This window comes from Manis pentadactyla, chromosome 14 (genome assembly GCF_030020395.1).
Source record: "Manis pentadactyla isolate mManPen7 chromosome 14, mManPen7.hap1, whole genome shotgun sequence".
NCBI lineage: Eukaryota > Metazoa > Chordata > Mammalia > Pholidota > Manidae > Manis > Manis pentadactyla.
In genome coordinates, this window is record NC_080032.1 from 38,988,227 (window position 1) to 39,011,576 (window position 23,350).

Consider the following 23,350-nt stretch of genomic DNA (forward strand, 5'->3'; position numbering starts at 1 on the left):
AATTTAGAGCAGGGACTAGTTTTGTGAGAAACTATAATGACTGGGAAATGTACCAATATGACTGTTATGCAAAGCAAGCACATGTATCACAGGTAATTAAACTAGTAAAGAGAAGATGACACCCAGTTGTGAAAAAGGAATAGAGTCATTCTTAAGGGCTGCTGGGATACCTGGTTAAATAATCAATTTGGATATACTAATTTGGTACCAAATACATTAACGAGGTAAGTATAGAGAAAACGTAAAAGATAAAGAAGTGGACGTTATTGAAATCTCATATCTAAACTGATTTTTTTAAAGGTACAATGGGAAAGATGACTTTATTTCACATAAAAAGTAAGCAATTTTTTTTTAAGTGGAAGGAAAAGTTAAACAGTCAATTAGGAAAAAACTCATGTGAGAGATGTGATAGGCACAAGCTTAATATCCTTAATATGGAAAGCACTTACACAACAGTAAATTAGATCAAATTCATTAAAAACAAAAATCTAACTGGATAGAACTTAACCCAAGTAATTTAAAATCAAACTCAACCAGACCAACTCAGCTCCACATACTTCTAGTCAATTCAAAGGGCTCATCAGGACCACCTGGTCATCTCTCCCAGGTTCTAAACAGCACAATTTGGAGCCCATCAGTTGAAACTCAACCATACTGGTTGGAATTTTCATAGTATCAGGGAGGTTTCAAAAGTATCAACCTGGTTCTGTTTACAAGAACCTCCCATCTTCATCTTTTAATGTCAGTAAGAATGGGTGCTCCTTTAGAATATTTCTGGATTCTTCCCTTCTAGATGGAACTGAACATTCTCTCTTTTTACCTCCATGCTCTGGTCCCTCGATTTATATTTCTTCCACTATGTGTTTATTCCTCACCCTGAAAAGGTACTCCTGTTTATTTTACTCTCCAATTAAAAACATGTATTCAATGAAGAAAAAAATCCTACTAATGTAAATGACATTGAATAAGCATAAGATAAACTAAGCTGTCAGGTATGCAGTATTTATCAGCCTTTAATAATTGAACTACATGAATTTTTCTATGTTATTAAGGTTTTTTTTTTTGCCTTAATCTGGAATTGTTTTCACCCCAGTAGACATTGCTTTCTTTTATGACTTTGAGACAGAAGGAACTCTATTAAGTTCTTTGAATGAGGTACCTGTGGTAATTGTTTTTCTAAGTGGTACTTTTCAGCCTATAAAACAGCACTGATAGTAAGACGTTTTCTCTCTAGTATTTCAGGATGCAAGGAATAAAAAGCGTTATCAGGTCTCACTTAGACCCTGTGGCTTCTTTGGTCCACCCAATGAAAGGAAAGTATACAGAAAGAGAAAAATAATGAGACTATAATTCTTCTAATTATGGCTTTCTAGTAATGTGCCTTTCTTCTGAACCCAGTTATCAACTCGAAACAGAAGAAATTTCTATAGCTCAGTTTTTGAAAAAATCTTGTTTCTCTGAAAGAAGTTTCTATGAATAGGCTACCTTCCCTTTAACAAAACAAAACAAAACAAAAACACTTATTTAACACTACTATAACAACCAGTTGCATGGTTTGCTGAAAAAGATGGTCAAATATTTTTACCCTCCTAAAGTTGGGATGGATATTGACATAAACAATTGATTATCTAGGAGAAAGGCTTTGGATGGACTAAAGGAATGAAACATTTAACCCAATACAGAATATTAATGCTCATTCTGTTGAGCAAATAAGGAAGAAACTTGGTCCTCCAAGTCTCAGACTGGGGAGAAAAGATGCAGAGGGGAAGAGTTACTGGATTTCTTGCTGATTTCTTCTGTAATGTTTTCCTTTTCACATCCAAGAGAAGAAAAGACATTATGACTTGGTGTAACTTAAGTGCTATTTATACCTAAGTAGCACCTAATCTTTACCAGGAATACTCCAATAGTACAAAAAAGGAACTATGATTATCTTCACTTTTCCAGTGAGCAAACTGAGGCACAGAGCGGTTATGTGATTTGCCCAAGATCACATACCTAGTAAATGGCAGAACTAAATCCTGGATCAATCAGCCCACTTACTATATCAGAATCTGAGCCATTTACATAGATTCTGCATAGTCTCAGCCTCCTTGTTTGCAAAACGGGAGACTATCTTTTTCCTAAGGGTACTTTGAGAATGAAATAGAATAATCCATAATGTGCTAAGCACAATGTTCTGCACATAGTAACCACACACACCTTTCTCCTCACTAAAGAAAGTATTCATTGTCAGGATGTGGGGACAGGGGAACAAAGACATTCCCTGGCTCCAACTGTGTCTCCTTCCCTGAGTTTTATTAAGATATAATTGCCATAGGATGTTGTGGAAGTTTAAGATGTACAGGTGTTGATTCAACACACGTACATATTGCAAACCGACTACCACTGTAGCCATTAACTAATACCTCTTCCAACTGGATCTTTTAGGAGATTTTGGTGTCAAAGAGTGAAATTAAACATATACAAAGAATAACAAGAAAAATACTCTACAGGCAGGCAAAATATGTAGAAGGACAAATATGTAGAAACTGGAAATGCTTAAGTCCTGAAGTTAAAACAGGAAACCTGAAGACAGAAATTACCTTCTCTGTAGAAGCCAGAGTAACATAATTCCACTGAGTCTGGGATGAATATGTTTCAGTACCAAATCTGATGAAGGCAGCAAGAGATTCACAATGGAAACAAAACAGCTGGATGAAAATTTTCTGAACGAATAGATGACAAAGGCCGAGGGAGAAGCTCTTGGTGCTATTGAGAAAGGACTTCATTAAGCCATCAGGGAAAACGGGTATAAATATTTATTCAAATGTCAGTTCAAATCAATGTAAAGGTTAATGAATCCATTCTGCTGATGGCACAGGGTGCTACAGTCCCTTTGCACTACAGGGACAGAACCTGCTGGAAGATTTTGGAAAAAAGAAACCTTTGAAAAGACTAGAGCTGTGTTTTCAAAGGATTTTAATTAGAAAAAGAATATGTGTAACTGCAAGTGGTAAATTCACTGTAATAATCAGCAGGATGTTTGGTGTTCCAATGCACTTGTTTTATATGTATGTATATATTTTTCTTCTTTTAATTTCTATATGTCATTATGTATTTATTTTTCTGAAGACAGGAGTAATGGAAAGTAGAAGGTAGAAAAATAATTTAACATTTATGAGAAAGAAAAGGATTGTCGGACTTTTGAATTTTGTCTTCCACCTCAAAGAAAGCTTTTGATATTTAAATATTTTAAAATTTACAAAGAAGAACACATTATGCAAAATATCCTTATATGGAATCACTGTAATTCATGGTTTCTGCATTCAGTTTATAAGCATTTATTGATCAAATGCATTATTAGGGAAAAATGAAGACACTGTTGAGGAACCATGCTGGAATAATGTACTCAGCTTCTTTTGTTTTCTAATTCAATTCAGTGTGTCTGTATTAAGCATCACCTACGTTCAAATGTTAAGCATTGGAGGAGATAAAGGGTTAAAAATGAGTATAATTCTGCCATGCAGTAGGATAAAACAGGTAAACAACAACTGTCACATGAGACTACAAATAGATACCAGGATGGGGGAAGATAATTTAATGCGATGCAGTGACAGTTACGAGCAGGAAGGCTGGAAGTCAGGAAAGTCTGGACAAAAATGTTGATCTATTTTTGAATAGGATTTCTTTGAGAAATGAAGGTGAAAGGAGATTCTAGACCCTGTGAATGTGAGGTGCAAAGATAATGCCAAGAAATCATTACAAGATATTTGAGATCCTACATGTAATTTGCTATGGTTTTACCTACAAAATGACACTCTCCATAACATAGGACTATCTTGGTCCTATCAGAAGTGCAGTCAGTGTTTATGAACCTGGGATTCATCAGAGAAAACTTCAGGTAAATATTTATCTGATGCTATACTCTTTCCAATAGTCCCAAAAAACTGTTGGGCTTCAACCTGGGACCTTTTAATTAACTAGACACCATTCTAGGATGAGACTGGGCAACTATGTGCAATCAGTTTGAAACTGAAGGATGGACTGTGCCTATTTATAGGGGAGACACACCTTCATAGTCTATGTACCAGCTAATGCCCATCAATGATTGTAGTTCATAGACTTCAACAGTTAAATTATATTTCTAGCCAAGAGGGTGGATATTGACTAAATGATTGTCATGCTGCTGACAGATGTTACCAACAATGGTAGTAACCAGAACTTTCCTGGAGCTATACAAAATCTTGTAGTTAATTCTAGCAACACTTTTATAAAGGAGGTGTTACAAATATCTGATGGCAACATTCATTTGCATGAGGAGCCTGGCAAGAAGTTAAATGACTTGCCCAAGTTTAAAAGTTAAAGAAGAGACAGGACCAAACTCAAATCAAGATCCATCTGCCTCCAAAGAAGATGGTATTCTCTATAATTTATGTTCTCCTACCAATTAAATTCACAGAAGAAAAGGAGTATCCCAGACATGAGGGACAGAAAGCATATCATAAGCCACACAGATGTTGCTTTTTTCATTAACAGCATACTGATGCATCAAAGTTGCAAAACACTTGTCCTTGGGATGAGAGAAATGAAGAGGCTATTAAAGGATGTAAACAAATATTAAATCATGTCTTTTCAGAATAAATTACAGGAGAAGTTTTGTCTTAAATTCTTTCATGCATTACAATGATTTATTGGGGTTAAAATTGTAACCAGTTCCTAAGAATGACTGGAGTCCTCTCCTTAGAGATCTTTTATTATAAGTTAAGAGACAGTAGGATTTTGGAAATCATGATTTTGGCAATCCACCACAGAAGACTTTACCATTTCTGAAAATTTTAAAAATATATATTTTATATGAACACTAATAGTCTATAGTCTTTTATTAGTTATATTGATTTTATAATATAATAATTATCATTCTTACAGTAGTAGTTGTAATAATTACTACAACTAGAGCAGGACCTAGAAGCCTGTATTTAAGATACATTCCACATGGTGACTAGAATTCCATGATGCAGCCCAGCTGTAAGATGAGCATTATACGAAATTAGCAGTGACCAGGATAAATAACACAACACAGTTCTTACGATGATAACAGAACTCCTGCATCATATCTGTGGTTAGCCTTCTGGTTCTTAGATATTAGCCTTAAACTCTCCCTAAATTCTGACAGGCTCACATGCCACTCACAAATTACACAGTTCCATTCCCATCATCCTGGCATACCACATATCTGGTTTCAATAGAACATTCACATGTTCTGTCAAACAATATGCTATTTGCTAATAAAATAATAATGCAAATATTCCAAAGAATAACCGTTGTCTCTTCATTTGAAAAAAAAGCAAGACAAAACATACACTACAGGTTAAGGTAACTGCATGCTAGTTTCCAAAATGATAGCAGTGTAACTCACTTAACAGATATATATTTCTTAATTCCTCCACTTAACATAGCTTCCTAGGACACATCTAGGTTTCAAAATAATATCAGACAGATGGAAGATATTCAAAGCTTCCTCTTCATCCTGGCTATTTTCCTTAATCTTTTCTAATGATGATACAAGGGCTTGAGTCTTGAATTTCACTCCATCAGTGGCATTCAAAGTTGTGGGTTTTTTGTTTTTGTTCGTTTAAAAAATATTTGAAATTAATTTTTAACTAAAAAATATCTAAATTAAAAATCTGTAAAATAATTTAATTAGGGAAAGAGCTTTTGTTTATATACATTGTATATATTGATATTTACTATTTAAAAATAAAACATTTCTTAGATGTTTCCTTACTAATTTTTTTAAAGTAGCAATAATTAACCCGTTACATGATAACATAAGTGACACATTTTTATTTTAAAAAGTTTTCAAAAGCAAAATAAAGGCTAGAGTGGCTTTGTTTTATATTTTTGCAAATCTCTGTAATTTCTGGCTTAATGGAAGACAGGTGGATTCTCATATCAGCTTCTGCATTCAATCTATTGCCACATCATGCATCATGCAGCCTCTGGGAAACTCCACTCTATACTCATGAGAGAATCAGAGTGAAAAAGAAAAATAATATGTCACTATTATGAAAATATTTTGACCTTGCTGACCTCTAGAAAGATTCTCAGAGACCCCTACAGGTCTGTGGAGCACAATTTGGCTCAAACACACCATGCCTTCTTAAAGTGACCGCACACCAAAATTGCTTAGTGTCAATATTTGACTTCAATGCTTTTGTACTCTAAGAATGTTTGCATTAAAACCCCATTATCTTATATATTAGTACAATTTTGATTCTTTGGCACAGACCTTTATCAAGACATTATGATGAGCCAAATCACACTACCAACCAGTGATCCACTCACTCACAGGACACATGATCACAATTCTATCTACAACTACAAATGTTTTCTCAGCAGCCACACTGTCGCTTTTTGCAGAGAATACTGTTACCAATCAACAGCTGCTACCTTAGTTAATATCTAGTATGTCTATCTCCAGGGAAGTCGGCGAAGCTTTGGAGATAATATAAGTCACACTCAGGGTGCTTTCATCAGGAGCAGAAGAATTGGGATATAGATACTCCAACTATTATTAATCATTGGTTAAGGGCTGTTCCCGTTGGGGATGTAACTTCTTGGACACTTCTGACTTTGATTGTGCATAGACAAGACAAGCTCCTGCAGCCTGAGGACAGTCCACCTAGAAAGGGGGAGTAGGTATTGGCTGATGGAAGTCAAGCACACATCTAGGAGTGCTAACATCTGCTCTAATACCAAACAGCTAGAAATCGATTTAAATTGTTGAGTCTGATTACTTTAGAACATTTTAGTGATTCAACTAGTACAACTGTTTGATGAAAAACTCCAAAATAAGCTCCACTTTCAGTTCAAGAAGAAATGGTTATGTTTTCATATTTACAACCTCCTAATCTTGCTACAGGCTTGTACTACAGCTTCAGCTGGGCACATTTTTGTAAATTCACTGGAAGTGTTTTGATTAATACAAATTACCTATATGTCTGTTAACACATGCTAAGTATCCATAGATACCTCCCTGGATTTTTACTTTGTCTCAAAACTGAGCTTTCATACAGGACTCACTCATTTAGAGCTTTAGGATATTTTATTTCCTGGGCCAGCAAGTTAGAGTAAGAACATCATCTATACTTTACATGTGATCATCTAAAACTTCAAGCTGACATTAGCTATATAACCTCTCTGAGCTCTTCTATACCCTAATGATTTTTCAATAACAGGCATTACCAAAAGCAAGTTTTAAGACTGAAACCGAAGAGATACATATTTGCATGAATTTAGACTCACCACCGGTGTACTTTTTCTGGCATATTTTATGGAACCAGATGGATTGAATTAATATTTGATTTCTTTGGGTCAAAAATAATGTGCTCTGAGATTTAAGGACCCACCCTCAAAGACTCTCTTTTAAAATGTTTAACAATCTTCCATTCTAATATAGACTTATGAGAAGGTATATATTAAAAAAAATCCTGTAAAATCAAAATAATTGACAAGATAGGTTTCTTTTTCCCCCATTTAACATATAATCAATCCAAATGATAAGAAGAAGATTAAAATTTAGGGGAAACTAGAAAATTTCTCCAAAGGCTGTTTAGTAATATGACTTAGAAGTATTTGGGATGATACTCAGTTGAAATAAATGTTATACTAGTGTATCGGTTTTCTGCTGCGACTGCAACAAATTAACAAAAATTTAGGGGCATAAAATGATACAAACTTACTATCGTATAATTCTGTAGTTCAGTAGTCTGACAGATCTCACTGGATTAAAATCATGCCAGTAGGGCTGAGTCCCTTTCTGGAGGCTTTTAGGGAAAAATCCTATTATTTTCCCTTTTTAGCTTCCGGGGGCTACCCTCATTCCTCCACGTTCGAGACCAGCCATGGTGGATCAAGTCCTTGTCATACTGCATTATGCTGATCTCCTCTTCTGTTCCTCTCCTCCACTTCTAAGGCCCCTTTGGTTACATGGCCCTCCCCTCCCCCCAGGTTAATCCAGAACAGTTTCCCTACTTTAAATTCAGTATATTAGCAACCTTAATTCTAACTGCAGCCTTATTTCCACTTCGCTATGTAACCTAACATATTCACAAGCAGTGGGGAAGAGGACTTGTAGATCTTTAGGGGACAGGGGGTAATTATTTTGCCTACCATAAGCCTATATTTAGTTATTTAACAAATAATTAGTAGTACTCCTCTGTGACAGGCATTTGGTTAGATGTTAAAAATGTAAAATAAACAGCAAGGTAGAATCCTTGCATTTAAAGAGTTTGGCCTAATTGTTTAAGAGTAAAGAGAAAGATAAACATCAATTTTTTTTCTTAGAAACGTACAATTTAATGCAACAAATGTATCTTTGAAATATATGAAGTCTTACAAAAAGATAAGGATGCTAATTTCTTATGAAAGGTTTCTTTAACTGTACTGAAAAATGACTGAAATAATAGTAAACTAATTGACTTATCATTCACAGGCTTAAAGAAGAAATCAGAGGAAACAGTTATAAGATAAACAAATGATGGCTGCTTCCGAGTTTGCCTCAGGAGTGTTTTCATTCATATTTCTTTTCAAATATTTTCTTAAATTGTGCAGTTTCCATTCTAAAAAAATCATATCATAAATAATGAGTTGTGTGCATGGCAGGCTTCTTGATGGTTACAGGGAGAGAGTGGCAACATTTAGCTGAGGATGCTATCCACTTATCCAAAAATTGGCTAAAACGGGTTTTTAAATCAATCCTTTTAAGCGAGATTCTAGATATGGAAATGCACTAAGCACTTAATTATTCAGAGCTTGGTTTCTATGGCTTATGTCTTAATTGGTCTTAAGCCACTCAACCCTCTTTGCTTGCTAATCGGACTCATTCAGACAGACACTAAGTGGTTTAACTACTCATTAGTGATGCTGACAGCAGGCAAAGCCCAACAGTCTTAGAAATAAAATTGAGGTTTTTATAATTTATTTTGTAAGTTTTTTTTTCTTGTGGATTCTTCAATGCAGGAGTTTCTGAACATCTGAACAGAGTTATTATTTTAGAATAGATTGTTTTAAAAGTGGAGCAAAGTGGAAACTCCAGACAAATTCTGCTACTACTCATTAGTGCTTATAAATAATTATAGAAAATCTTTGTTCTGCAAAGACTATTGACCATGCCAGACTGATCAACCACTACAGATTTTATTATGTTATTATAGGAATAATGAGCCAATGTTGTATTTCTCCCAGGCAGAGAGAAGCAATGTTCTGCCAAAAGGGTCAAAAACACAGACCAAGAAGATTTTTTTTCTGTTTATTCTCAAAATACTCACATTTTTACAAGAAGAGAAAATTATATATACAGGTGAAAGTGTCTAACAACAAAATGTAAGATCTACACATAATTTCAGTATGAATTAGTCAAGGACATTTGCCAATCAGAAAACAATCCATCATCGCACCCTCTGTAATAAATTCTCTAACAGTTAGACATTTAGGATAATGCCTGAAAAAGCAGTGGTGGAAAAACTAGGCTTTTCAAAAAGTAGCTAGACTCTTTCTCAATCAAGTTGTTTCTTTTTTTGTAGATGTTTAGCTTTCATTCTCCCTCTGGATATTCAGATACACAAATGTCTTACAGAGAATTTTTGTCAAAAATTAAGAAAATATTAAAGCTTTCTCTCAATGTTTTCCTCCAAGTTTGATGATAACATAGGAGCTGTGTATCCCCCATACACCCTCAGGAAGTTCATTAAAAGCAAATATAATTATGAGGGTTATTCAAGTCATGGAATCATGTTCCAACTCCAAAGAATATTTATTGAGGATATACACTGAGCTAAGCAATAGCCCCAAAAGTAACAAAAGTGTGAAATAAAACAAAACAAAGCCACCCTGGCTTGGAAAACTCAGAATCAAACAAATAAACAAAAAATAACCTCAGCACTGTTCACACTTCCTGACCTGCTCCTATGAAGATTAGAACCTCAAGGAAATCAAGGGAAGTGTGAGATTAAGTTAGGAAATTTATAGTATTGTTGAAAGACTTCCAACATTCTAACCAGAAACATCCAATTGTTCAGCTGACGATCATCACTTCAGCCAGCTACGGGTGTCCACACACCCCACTCATCCACTTCCACCACTCTACAGGCACCGAAGACCAAGACCTCACAAATTCTTTTCACTGTGACCGTGCTTTCCTATGCCTGCTCTTCACCTTGACATGGCTGACATTAGGACTATTTCCTAGTCCCTCATTCCTTCCCCGTTTTCACGTACCACCCAGCTCTTTCTGTCCTCCATCGCTCTAAGGTTAGCTATGCCTCTGGTGGCACTCTGCCCTTGTCTTCCTCCACACCTCTCTTGCTAATTGTACACCCTACCATCTGTCTAGTAACACTATTATTTGCCTTTATCATCCCTAATATGTGGTTCTAAGGGCTGCTGTGAAAAAAAGAAAAACTCATGAAAACAGTATATATGGTTTATGAAATTCACTCCATTACTTGAGCTGCTTGAACTATGTTCTATGAACAGAACATAGTTCCCCACTCAAATTCTTGGAACACCCCCTGTATTTGAGTTCTCCCAAATCAGAGCCTGGCACAGGTAGTTCAGTTGGGAGCTGATGCCGGGAAGCAGATAGAATAGAGAAGGAAAACAAAGGCAGGGAAGAAAAAAAAGCCAATAAAAGGTCGCTTGAGCTTGTCAACTTTGTGGGTAACCCTCCAGGAGCCCTTTCGAATGTGACTCAGAATTGTTCCCCCAAAGGGTGAGTCTCAAATCTTACCCACTATTTCCCATGCCCCAGAGATGGAGTGATAACTCCCCAAAGCTTGCAGAAAACCTATGTTAGGTTGAGTGAACTTTAATAGATTTTGCCATGAGGTAGAAAAGTGGAGAGCCTTGGTGGATGCTTGCTGTGGGAATGCTGACAGGTGCCTGGGCACTGCCCATCTCACCTGCAGCTGCAGTCCCAGGTGGGAGGTAGGGAGTAGCTTGGGGCACAGTCATTTCTAATCTCCTGCAGATGATCCCTTACACCTCCTCTATCAGGCTTCTCATTTTCCAGGTTAGAAATGTAATCATCTCACGGTACCAGGTGTGACTCCACTGGAAGGTTGAGAAGTGACTGAGCAAGCCCATGTCCGTAGAATTCATACAGACTCTAAGACTCTTTGGACCATGACATTGCCAGTTGGCTCAGTGAAGTTCACTAAACATATTCTAACAGTGTTTCATCAGGAAATAACTATGTGGGTGGAGCACAGAAATCATCACCGATGCTAAAGATGAGAGCCTTCACAGAAGGCAGCTCTTCAGTATTGCAAAAATCCTCCTATAAATGAGAAATCTAAACTGATACCTGATTGGGGGTGGTAGTGTTTTCCAAGTTCATTATGCAAGAGATGTTTTAGTTTCACCAAGATGAAAAACTCAAGAGTTAGGCAATGCCTGGCCTAAGTAGAACCATAAAGATACATTTTTACTAAACTATATATCAACTCTGTATTTTTCCTCTTTGCTGCCTTTTACTCAGCCATTGGTGCATTTGTGGGCTTAATAGACTGCTACTGCTGAGGAAACACTGTGAGCGTATGCAACATTTTCCACTGATAAAAATTTGTATGTCTATTGCTCAGTTGCTCAGAATTATGAAACATGCCCTTTAATTAAGTTTTAATTTAAGTATACTGTTGATATTTTACTCTGGAGGAAGTTTTCAAAAACTAACAGCATTTCTTCTCTTCATTTTCTTTGAAAAAAATGAGATTTTAAATATTTTTACTCACATGTTCCCATGAACTATACATATGTATCCACAATCACACACATTTTTTAAATTTCCACAAACACACAAGAGTAGGATAATATGTCAAAGCATCCAGAAGGCACACTGCTTTATTTATTAGAAAAATATGATTCCTCTGTCACTTCATTATTGGTCCAAATTTCTGTGGATCACAGATTTTTTAAAATTAAAAAATTTCCCAGAATATGGTATGTTCTATCTTAACTGTTCCCTACTTCTTGGATTTCAATTAGAATTAGAAATAATTAATTACCTGAAGAGTAAGAAAACCAAAGTAAAAGTGGGTTATTCCATTTTCTTCTGCAAAGACTGCTTCACTGATAGGAACATGTACTTACAAGCATAAGTCTAGTTTGAGAGCAAAATGTGATTTATTTTTCTACAAACTAGCCTGCATGTTCTGTTCATCAATACGTGTCCTTACATGTGGAAGCCTTTTCCACATGGTGTATCACTCTGCTCTGGGGGCTCTTTGAAAGTGAGTCTTTCAAGTTCATGCCCTACAGATCACTGAAGTGTCTGGGAACTTACCCTTTGCTTTTGCTAGAGGCTTGAAAATGAAACGCTTTGGGACTGCGCAATATTGCTGTGCAATTCATTATGGGACAAAGAAATGTCTGGGGTTAGGCAGAGAAGCAACTAATGATCCTTCATTTTGTCCAGAAAACATCAAGATCGATATGTGGGACATGCAACATTTATGGAACACAGTTTTCTTTTCCCTCAAGGGAAAGAAGAAAATATGGATGATCTCTTTCTGTAGATGGCTACAATGATTGACGTCATTTAACACACGACTTAGGCCTCTCCTTCCCACCTGCTGGCAGCACCTCCAACTGCCTGGTGTTTGTTAATTTCCTGTAGCATATGTACCAGAATTCAAATACTTTGATTCTGTGTATATATTTATTGGTCCACATAACCAAAATCTGGGGATAATTTCAATATCCAAAGTGAACGCAACTAGTTCTGAGAAGCTCAAATAAACATTAACAATCCATGATGGATTCATTAAAATTAGATCTCTTATAAACAAATAGGAGGAGCCCAGAGAGGGAAAACATGAGCCAAAAGAAGATATCTACCAATTTTCCTTCCAACTCACATAATCTGTCAGGAATCAAAACTAAATACCATCATGAATCCTATTTTATGAGTACATTGTCCCTAGAAGACTGTAACCAAAATGGAAGCAACATAAATGTGGTCAAAGTTATACTTCCTTGCAAATATCCATACCTATGATGTTTTTAGAATTTGAAATTCAAATCCATGTCAAAGTTTAAGGTTGAAGTGTTTTGTTTTGTTTTCCTTGTTGTTTCACAGAAATGACACAATAGGGGATTTGGAAGCTAGATGATCTCAGGAAAATAATGAACTTAGCAAGTCCTCTACGAGGAATCATTGTCAAGAGTTTCAGAAACCAAAATGGCACTGTATATTTGCTCTATGACATGTGCACATTTCTCCATGTTGTCCCTAAATGGAGAAGTTAAGAATGTGATTTTGGTAGCAATTGTTCCCTGCATGCGCAGGGTAACGCTGAGAGCAGGGCTCTGGTATGAGAAAAAGATGATTGACTTAATGTAGAGTCTTTTCAAAAGCTTTGTTGGGTCCTGCGAATCTCAGAGCATTATGGGGTCATTGTGGGCCCCTCAGTCACACCACCTGAAAGCATTACACTGAAACCATCAATGTGAGTTCTGCAAAACCACAAACTTCTGAATTTGAAGGTGCCAAATCTTGATAATATAGAACACTGAGATTTTTATGATATTTTGAGCTCTATTTTAGGTGCAAGTGGGTCAGATCAATTATAGTTGGTTTTAATTAGGACACCACAAACAAGAACAGTCTCTCAAAAGCTATATTAGTATTGAAAATGTTAGAAAATTGGTCACTTCTTTCAAAAACATTAAAAGAATAACTTCCAATCTGATATGACTCATAGTGACATACCACTACAGCCTTTAAGATGGAATAGAAAATTGTATTAAGATATGACTTTATGAAAATAAGATTTCAACCATCTACAACAAATAGGCAATGATGACCAATAGGCAAACAGCATACACCCAATTTTGATTACAGCTGTCCTGATTGCATTCAGACAGGGCATTTCACTACTGGACCTTCCAAAACACTCATACCTTGCACTATGTCCTTTTTCTTGCACATCAAATTTAAATATAAAAGATCAAATATCTTCTGTTATCTTTTGGAGACTTTATTACACTCTATTTGACTTGCAATGCATAACCAGCAAATTCAAGTTCTCATGATGATCAATATCATATATTGAATTCAGTTATGTTGAGTGCAAATCTCAGAAACAGAAAGTTGTATCTCTTAAGAGTTTTGTAATCGAGCATAATTATTTGGCCTCTCATGTTCCCATGAGATAAAAAGTGAGTAAGAAGCTCATAAACAAGTTCTTGCTATTCACAATGTTTCCATTGGGTGTAGCTATGATATTAGATAGGTTGATATCACAGCCTGCATATTCAGGAAGGATACCCAGACATTTGGGAATTTATACTGACTATCTTTAGCATTAAATTATATTAGTCAGCTGTATGGTCCATGGGGAAAACCAAACAAAACAGACTTAAGTCAATCAAGTCAAGAAAGGTTTTCTGAAAGGAAGAGAACTAAAAAACTGAGACTTTTATTAAAACTTGAACTTAATAAGCCATCATTTCTACATAATTTGCTCATTTTTAATTTTTTTTTAAGTAACCATATAATCCATACCAAGTTTGAATGCCTTCTGTATGTACAGGCATGTTGGGTAAAATGGGATAAATAAGGAGAAAACCCTCTCACAAAGCAACTACTTTTTTCAACAGGGGGTCTGACTGGAGTGTCTTAAAGTCTTTTTTATGCTAAATGGAAAAAAAAGTATTTCTTTTAAAATGCAAGGGCAGCTTACATGCTGAGATGAAAACTGCTAACTCTTTTCTTAACAACACCATATGTCTCCAATTGGATCATAATGTGATCAGTTCTCAAGGGAATGTTAGGCATGGATGCTAACCAAATCAAGCCACAGGCTTCTCTGTGTGCGGAATCTGATTAACCAGAGGTGCTACTCTGGGTTTCCCAGATCGTCCAAGTGTTGTCGTAAAGGGCCTTTTCTCCCTTCCCGACATCCTCCCCAAAGCAACCAAGTCATAAAGGACCCTGGCTCTCTACAAAAGTTTTTCTCTTTTTGTTCAGACTTTCTCTCTATAATCTCAATATATTTTAAGGAACTGAAATGCCCCGTCCCTGAACTCTTGAACCATGGGTTTTAAATAGGAGAGACATTACATAGCAAACACTATCAAGATCCAGCTTAAAAAGATCAAAAGGAAAACTATAATAAGACTGAAGAAGTCACATTTTCCCCAGAGAATCACCAATATAAATACATCACCAAATAAACCAACATGCAATAGTCAGATATTTTATCTGCCCATTGTATTGTAATTCTTCCTTAGAAGAATTTCATTCAATCTTTAATATTTTTAAGCATGAGTAAGATGTATTTTTAAATTTACTCACCTAATATTAAATACTTTCCATATATACTACCACCACATTAATACCAAATTGAGGTAGTTCGAGCTTAAGACCTGACACGTGATAGATTCAATTCTTTTATGCTGAATGTAATTCTTAATAGCATAAAGTTATATAATCTTATAATGTATGTAAAATCTTAAGAAACTTGCCTTGGGAAATGTGAAATGCCCTGGGACAGTCTAGATTGTAGCTTCTCAAACTACCTCTGATGAATGGACATATTTTTTTAAGTCAATATGTTAGTAAATGATATTTTTATAAAATATGAAATTATGCACTATAGATTTCATGGCAATGTCAAATTTCTATAAGTTTTCTAAATGCTTTCTGTCCTCTGCTTATCATGGATTGGTGAGAACTGTTTGGAAACTGGCATCAGTCTGTGGATTCCACTGTGAATATTGCTGTTTAGATATTTTTTTATGAATTAGAAATCAAGATTCCAATATTGGCAGGTGTCATAAGCTTCCTTCACTTCAAGCGCATTTTTAACTACTGTTTGCTATATAGTTGTTTTAATTCATATTAGGGAATTAGCAGCAGAGACTCCTAAGAAAGGCCAAAGAAGAATCACCAAGGAGCTTTGGGTAGTTCTGAGAAAGATCAGCTTCTACCTAGTATTAAAAAAATGTATAATTATACAAGCAAATTTTCCCTCCCATTGAGCAGCCCAGGACCTTACCATGTACTCATTCTAGTAACAGCCATAAGCCTAGACACTACTAAATGGTTCCTGAACGTATTTCTTACCTGGAATGCCTGGGGGTGTTTTCAGATATTTTCCATTAAAATGTTGAATTACCACTTCACATTTTTCAGTAGACTCCATTCTGGAAAAAGAAGTAAACAGGGGATCATACACTTTCATGAAGTTGGGCATATTCAGGAAAGGTAGAATGAAAAAGTAAAAGGAAACTAGGAAAGCCACTAAAGAACTTGATGTTAGAATTTTCCCAGATTTCTCAACTGTTGCCATGACCACCATGGCTAGGCCAATAGAGCATCACAAACTCATTTTGCCACGAGTATCACGTACTGTATTTACTGTGATCTGAGTGCTCACCCAGAGGTAATACTGAAGCATTATCTCATTTAATCCGTGTGAAGTTTGGTGATAGAAAGTCCTCAGTAAACATCTGTTGACTGTCTGAATCCGCAAACCTGAAAAGCAGGTCTCTTTACTGCTCTGCATCCCAGCGAAGGCTCCAAGTCTCAGGAAGATGAACAGCCTTGCCGGTAAGTGGCAGAGTTGGGATTTTAACTGAGGCCTGTCCTGACACCAAAGCTGCTGTATTGTAGCTACTCAGCTATAAAATGCCGAGGATCTCTGCAAAACAAGCTAAGGAGATGTGCTCTATTTCAACTGCTTGCAGCCTAAAGGAACGGTTAGCACAGTACCGGTGTCATTATAACAACTTTCATTAGAAAACCCACTGGGGTCCCAAATGTGAGGGAACAGAAATACACAAACCTCAGGTCCTAAGCTTTCTTAATTTTGAATTTTGGACAATCGTTTACTTTTTCATATTAGATAGCAACATTTCTATACTGAGTTTCTTGTGCCAGATTTTGGCATCTCACCTACTAACTAATGAACAAAGATTTTGAGGCAACCATAACATCGATATTGGCAGTGCTGACATATCCTGAGTAGGATCAGCAACACTTTCTGACTCATTAGCTATATCTGGCCTTTATTATTTTATAAGACTGTATGGGGAAGATGAAATTCAAAGGGTTGATAATGATTAAAGGAAACTAAGTCCCATCAACAATATACTGGAGGCAAAAATGAGTTTAAGAAACAGCACACATATGACATATGAAAGAACGTATATGAATGTGTGAAATTTATCTAAAAGGCAAAGTATACTTAAGGGCTTTCTGCTGTATTATTAACATATGTTTTCTTGGAATGGAGCCTTTTGGCCCAGGTTTTAATACTTCCCTACATCTAAATTTTATGTCTGTTCTCAGGATCATATTACATGACCATATTACATGCAGAGGAAATAAGGAAGAATATGTAAACAAATGCCAAGTAAGTAATACAGTTATTATAGCTACAGAAATTCAAATGCGAGAGGGATTCCAGTAGCCAGGGAAATGCTGAGAAGTGGGCACAGATGGTCAGAAGGGTCCCTGGAGAAATAATTAGGGCAGGTGAGGGGGCCCGTGTCCTTTCAGACGGGGTAGAGTGAGCAGACCACTTTGGCGGAGTGTAAGGTTCACGTGGAGAAACTCTTGGAGATAAACCGAGAAATGCAGACAAGGGCATCTCAACTATCAGGTTCACGTATTTCAAGGTAGTATGAGAAACACATTCCATTTGTCATGCTGTGCTTATTTTATGACTAAAATTTTTAAAAATGTCTTGACTGATGAATGTTCTTCTGAGACATGGGATGGACACACATTTTTCTCAGATTGATACATGTGGGGAATCTCTACATACCAAGCAGGACTGACTTTCTGGGCTACAGACCTGTGTGGAACCACACAGCTGAACACTTAAAATAAGTCTTCCCTCTGTTTAAACTCTACTGTCACCATCTTGAAATTCTTCATAACTTTCTAACAAGTAGCTCTGCATTTTTATTTTTCACTGGATCCCTCAAGTTACCTAGCTAGTCCTACTATGACAAGAAAGTATAGGAAACTAATAGGACTAATTTGGAAGTGCAGGAAATTAATAGGTTAGTATTCATTAATCAAATAGCCCAAATAGACCCACAAATGTGTTATTTTGAAGAACACTTAAAAATGAATCAATGTTAAGTCCAAATGAAACTCTTTAAGCTTAATAATATGCAATATTTTATGAGATACATGCAATAAAATGCACACATCTTAGTGTACAGCTCAATGAATTTTGACAAGTATATACATTCATGTAACCATCACTCAAATCAGTGTGCCAAGCATTATCACTAATTTTTCCCCTTTCACCTATTTCACCCATCCCCCCACCTCCCCTTCTCTACTCTGATCTCAACCACCAGTCTGATCTCTGTTGCTACGAGTCTATTTCTGTTTTGGCTGTTCATCTGAAATTTTAATAAACAAAAATAAAAACAAAGATAGCATTTTGTTCACTGCCTAATCATAAATTCCTCCAAATCAGAAAATTATTTGGATTAGGAAGGTAAGATGAATCCTTCTCTACTCCAAATATTTAGGAGTAACTAGGTACAATTTTCCTAATTCCTTTTAATTTTTTCTGTTGGAGTTTTGAAGACTAAGTCTTCTAACTGTTAATTTAATTAATTTATTTATCATTTTGAAGTAGGAAAGTTCCACTTCTAGAAACAAGGGAATTCTAATTCTGCTCTTTCTTTCTTCCCACAGGATCTACTGTCTATTGTCTCTTAGGGAAAATAATCTCCCCTCCTAGCAGAGACATGAATGGGAGAAGAAATGTAAGCCCTTAATTACTACAGATGTTACTTTATGGAATTTTTATTCCAGGAGAGCTACAGAATGAAAAGCTTATGCCCCAGAGCCCCCTCCCTGTTCAATGTCTCTCTGGGTACTCATCTCAAGATAAAAGGCAGTTAAGAATCTAAAGCTTGCTTGAGAGAATCCTACAAATCAAATCCTTTTTCTTTGTTTGAAATTGGCATGGAATTCTAAATGAAGACCAAAGCTAGAAAGGGCTAGTGTGCGTGCGTGTGTGTGTGCGCGCGCGCGCGCGCGTGCTTCTTGATCTACATAATGTGTTTTAGGGAATACAGAGGAAGCTAAAGTAGAAAATCAGGTGGCTAACCTACTCTACCCACCTAAAATATTTTTGTTCTGGTTTAAAAGCCTGAAGTCTTCCCTTTTGGATTCTGAGTATGATCATCTTCTTACGACTGTTTTACAGCCGTATCAAGCTGGAGAGGGGCTGTTTCTAGGAACACAAAGACAGCAGCATAGATTGTTCACTTTGGCGTCATTCAGATTTAACTAAGTGAATGTCGGCAGTGAGTCTTTAGAGACTCTTGTCTCTGAAAGAGTAAATGCAATAAAAGTCTGTTTTCTGTAGCTGTCGGCGCTTACTGTCAAACCATGTTATGCTGCACACCCAGCAGTAACAATTTCATTTCTGTGCACGGGGCATATTTTAACAAAGCAAAGCAGTCCCAGCAAAGACGGCAATACAGAAGCTGCCAAAAGGAAAGGCTGAGTTCCTCATGCACTTTACGTGGGGACAGAACAAAAGTGAGACCCACAGAGCTTTGGAAGGAAAGAGAGTGCATTTAAATAGCCACCTTAGGAAGAAAGTGCCCCTTCTCTTCTCAAGTTTCACAATTAACCACTTGGAAATGCCAGCTCAAGCTATCTGCAATCTGGCCCACGCTTCAGTTGAAATTGACACTAGCATTATCAAGTGGGTCTGAAAAGACTGCATACCAGACAAAGCTGCCTTGACATGTCCCTTTCAGATGGGCCACTGAATCACTACAATGGCATCTATTCTTCCTAGGCAATACCTGAACCCCTGGAGCCCCTTGGAACAGCACATGTGCCAGGCCAACCATTCACCCGAAGATACATTAATTAGGTTCTTACAAGGCTCCGATCTTTGTGTAAAGCTTCAGGGTTTTCTGTTAGGTCTGATGTTTAAATATAAATACACATTAGAGGTTCCAGCTGACATTCTTTCTTGTCTCAGTGCCTAGGTACCTGGCTTCAGTCATTCAAAACACACAGACTTGTGATTTTGTGATTTAATTATTATTATGTTTTAAAAAACAGCTACTAAGGAGAGAGAGTTTCATAGCCAATACACTTCCCACAGGCAAATTACATCGGACAAACACTTGATATATACTAGCAGAATGATCTGGGTCAGACTTAACACCCAGAAGTGGAGAAATATGTTGCAAACCATCTGCAGACAACCTACCTCGCCTCAGTAAGAGAATCTCTCAGTTTATGATCTTAAAGCAATAACCGCTATTGACCATGTACTTAAAACAAATCCACCCTGTCATGTATTATGATTAATTTGAGATTTCCACTATTGGGAAATTGTTGCGGTTTTGCAATCATGGGCTCTACACAAATTATTGGCAACTTAAAATATCCAACATTTCAAGCCAGTCATCTGCACTTCCGGTAAGATTTACCCAAAGGGTCAACATGAAAAGATTTTTTTTAAGTACCAAAATGTGTACTCTTTCTGACATTTTAAAAACAAATTATGTCATTTACTTCTTAACCCATTATAATGGAAAGAATAATACCGAGTCCTAGAAACAAAGATAAGTGAATGAGTTGAATTTCCTTCCTAGTTTTTGCAATTTTTTGTTTTCTGCCAGGGGCTTGATATTCTTAGGCTATGAATGTCATCTATGCCGAAGTGTGAAGCAGAGTGGCCTCTCTCTTTGCCATCTCCCTTTGCAGAAACCCAGACATTTGGGCAGTAAATTCATCAGCATTACAACATATTCCTCCTAAGAAATGGAAATATGGACAAGATTTGACTAATGAAAACCCACTCCAGAGTTTTAGAATCACATCATTTCAGGACTAGAAATAGCCTCAGATATCAGCTACTACATTGTACAAATAAATGATAAATAAGCTGACATAAATAGGCTGCACTGGCTTCCCTAAAGACTAGTTCAGTGGATGAACCTGGAGTAGAACCTTTGCCTCTTGACTCTCACTCAGTTCAGATGGTTTATTTGGAAGAGACAGAGCCCCATTGCTGGCCTCAAGTCCTCCCGCCTGACTTCATGTACTGATCTACTCATCTCTCTTCTGAAGCTGGATCCTGCCATCTCCATTCTACACCACCACTATTAACTAGAGTAGTTGTTCTAAAAAATGGAGATATACCCTGCATGGAAGTGGCTATAAGGGCACTTGACCTCTATGGCATGAGATCTGCATGGTCTTTCTAAAAATCTATATCCATTATATGGATCCTATCAAGAGAAAAATATCAGACAAACCCAGATCTGGAGACATTCTCCAGGGTACCTGGTTAGTACGACTCAGGAAAAACAAGGAAAGTCTGGGAAAATGTCACAGACCAGAGCAGATTGATGAGACACGGCAAAATGCAAAAATGTTACCCTGGATTGGATCCTGGAGCAGAAAGAGGATATCAGTGTAAAACTTGGTGAAATTCAAATAAAGTGCAGAATTTAATGGTAATCACTAATATCAGCTGCTTTTGACAAAGCACCGTAGTAATGCAAGGTATGAACAATAGGGCAAATTGGGTGTGGGTATATGGAACACTTTATTTATCTTTGTAATTTTTCTGTACAACTAAATGCATTTCAAAATAGAAAGTTCATTAGAAAAATGAGTGTACATTGAAATTATCAGGAAATTACTTTTCAAACTATCTGGGCCCCAGCCCAAGAGATTCTGACCTAATTGCTTTGGCATGAAGTCCAGGCACGTATTTCTCAAAATTACCCAGGTGATCCAGTGTGCAGCCAGGGCTGCAAACCACTACTCTGGAGTCCTATGTCAGAGGTCTCAAACTGGCTGCACAATGGTTTTGGAAAATTTGATATGGTTGCCAACATTTAAAGATTGGGTGCCTTCACATAAAAATTTGAATTTCCGATTACTCTTGAAAGATGAAATGGTCTGAGCCATGTTTTCTGTATGGCAACTATGGCATAATAAAAATGAAATTTAGTCTTTATTCCAGGTTCCTGACACAGAACTCCTAAAACCCTTGGTATTTCCTGAGTGATAAGAGTATATTTTGTTATTCATAATGAGCCCCTTTGACTGTACCTGAGTTTATATTAATGGGGTGGGACCCCCAGATAGTTTCAGAAGAGGGCTGGTCACCATAAAGGCCAAGTGCTTAGAGGATAGAGGCCCTCAGCCCCACCTGCCAGCCTCTGGAATGGGAGAGGGACTGGAGATTAAGTTCAATCACCAATGGCCAATAATTTCATCAATCTCTGTAATGAAATGTCCATAAAAACCACTAAATGACTGGACTGGGGTGCTCCTGGGTTGGTGACACACTGATGTGTTGGGAAGGCGAGGTACCCACAGAGGGCAGAGAAGCTTTGAGCCACTCCTCCTGACCCCATACCTTGCATGTCTTCTAGCTGTTCCAGAGTTACATTCTTTCTTATGTGCCGGGAAATGTAAGTAAAATGTTCTTGTGAGTTCTGTGGGTTGTTCTTGAGAAGTATCAAACCCGACACAGGGCAAGGAAACCCCCTGCATTTGTGGGTCGCCGGGTAGAAGTGTGGGTAGCCTGGACATCGCATTTCTGGCTGGTGTCTGAACTGAGGACAGTCTTGTGCGACGGAGTCCCTAAACCTGTGGGGTCTGCACTAACTCCGGGTAGTGTTAGAATTGCACTGAATTCTTGAACACTCAGTTGATGTCAGAGAATTGGTGTTCAAAAAAACAACATATATTTGGTGTGAGAAAAGCCCTCACATTTGGTCTCAGAATTGATGTAAGAACAAAAGGCGTCACAGCAACTATGGCCTAGAGTTGAGCAGTTGCTTTCTTTAAACAGAACCAGTTTGCCATTATTCTTACCAACCTGTACCAATTGCCAAACCTAACATAAAATTAGCAGATGTTAGTGAGAGCTGATCTCAGTTCTTTCTTCCTCTTCTTCTTATTTTTTAAAGTAATGGAGTTAAGAGGAAAGAAACATACTTAATTTATCCATGTCCTGGTGGTTTCTAATTACCTCTCCTTAGGTTTTCTCTGCTATGTTGTATGTGTCAACGAAGTGATCCCTCTATGGACTGTATCATCTTAGCTCCCATATCTGATGGCTTTTTTCATTGTGCTTAGCCACTGGGGGCCTGGTGGGAGCAGAGACATCTGACCAGTCCTTCCTCCTTCTGCATTGGTACTGTGCCTCTCTGGCAGGGGTTGCATGTCTCTGTCACCAGCTCCTGCAGGCGGCCGCTCTTCCAAGGCTCTGGGACTCACTGTCTCTGGGAGGCCTCTTCCACTGGCCTTTGGCTCTTAGGTGCTTGAGGCCTCCTTCTGCTG

General features: G+C 37.2%; 1 protein-coding gene across 17 annotated transcripts in view; it reads right to left on the minus strand.

Annotated features, from left to right (window-relative positions):
- Positions 1–23,350, minus strand: part of RBMS3 (RNA binding motif single stranded interacting protein 3) — a 1,308,700-nt gene that overhangs the window by 238,139 nt on the left and 1,047,211 nt on the right. For all 17 annotated transcript variants that reach the window (XM_057491391.1, XM_057491386.1, XM_057491384.1 and 14 more), the window contains one exon: positions 16,112–16,191. In XM_057491391.1, the coding sequence (XP_057347374.1) occupies positions 16,112–16,191 (80 nt within the window). The remainder of the gene's footprint in view (positions 1–16,111; positions 16,192–23,350) is intronic.